At 50.6% G+C, this 1,047-nt stretch overlaps 1 protein-coding gene across 1 annotated transcript; it reads left to right on the forward strand.

Moving 5' to 3' along the window:
• Window positions 1-213: 213 nt before the first annotated feature.
• On the forward strand, window positions 214-747 carry H257_19352 (hypothetical protein; the record flags this gene model as incomplete). The annotated part of the gene is made up of 1 exon (XM_009848498.1): window positions 214-747. The coding sequence occupies exon 1, from the start codon at window positions 382-384 to the stop codon at window positions 745-747; it is 366 nt and encodes a 121-aa protein (XP_009846800.1). The 5' UTR covers window positions 214-381.
• Window positions 748-1,047: the final 300 nt, after the last annotated feature.

Consider the following 1,047-nt stretch of genomic DNA (forward strand, 5'->3'; position numbering starts at 1 on the left):
TTTAAAGTAAAGTATAATGAACATTGCATATCTCGTGTTATCCTGGCGGTTCCAATATCCATCCAGAAATGAGGCGATATCGTCATAGAAGGCTTTGTATCGCTCACTTGGCCACGTATTTGGCGGGGGTCGTGCTCATCAACGACTCACTTTAGCATTGTGTGCAACTTGATCTCACAAGTTGCCCCAGATGCTAGACAGCGAGTTGTTACTCTGGAATTTCTGGTCATGTTGGCGTGGTGGGAGCTGTAGTAGAATTGGTGGTGGACCATCACCACGGGCACCACCGACGCGAGCCTCGTCGACGGGCTCATTATCTTTCAAAGCCATGTATGACCCGAACGCGATGCAGGGACGTCGTGTGCAGCCAGTGGGACTATCATGGCTTGGAGCTGGTCGACAACGTCCCAGCTGGCCACGCTTGTGGCGGTGGAAGTGATGGAAAAGGGCAATGAAGTCGCCACGTATGCCCTGATCACGAGAGTCAACAACCTCGAGAGTCCGTTTGCCGGCATCGTCTTCAAGTACGTCGACTCGTTCTTCAAGATGTCTCGGAACAGCATCAACAACGGCAGTCATCACCGATGCGCGGTGGGACGTGTGGTCAGTGTACGTATTTTCGTACGCGTGAAAACTACCGTCGCTGGGATGCTGCCCCCCCATAAGATGGAGATAACTGTTACTGGAGGTAAAGCGAAAATGGGACAAGAGCAAGTGTTCTGCATGGCGCTGCAGAAAGACCTATGAGCCTTTTTAGAGGTCGGCTCATGGTCTCATGATCGGTAAGGCCGTTAGTCTCCATTATGTGCAGTAGACCGCCATTCGTCGTGATTGTAGCCAATGCTGTGCGGTTGAAAGATGTGGATTGTTGGCGCATTTTCATTGGACCAAAATGATTAGACTTAAAATAGACCAGAAAATGTAATTCGTAGTAAGAGACCTCAGTTTGCAATTTAATTCGGCCTCCGCAAGAGCTTCCCGTCCGGATAACGACGGGAGCGAAAACAGCAAGGTGGTAGCGTCGATCCTCGTGGTCTTCTTGGCCAC

The sequence above is a fragment of the Aphanomyces astaci genome (genome assembly GCF_000520075.1).
Source record: "Aphanomyces astaci strain APO3 unplaced genomic scaffold supercont1.512, whole genome shotgun sequence".
Classification (NCBI taxonomy): Eukaryota; Oomycota; class Saprolegniomycetes; order Saprolegniales; family Verrucalvaceae; genus Aphanomyces; species Aphanomyces astaci.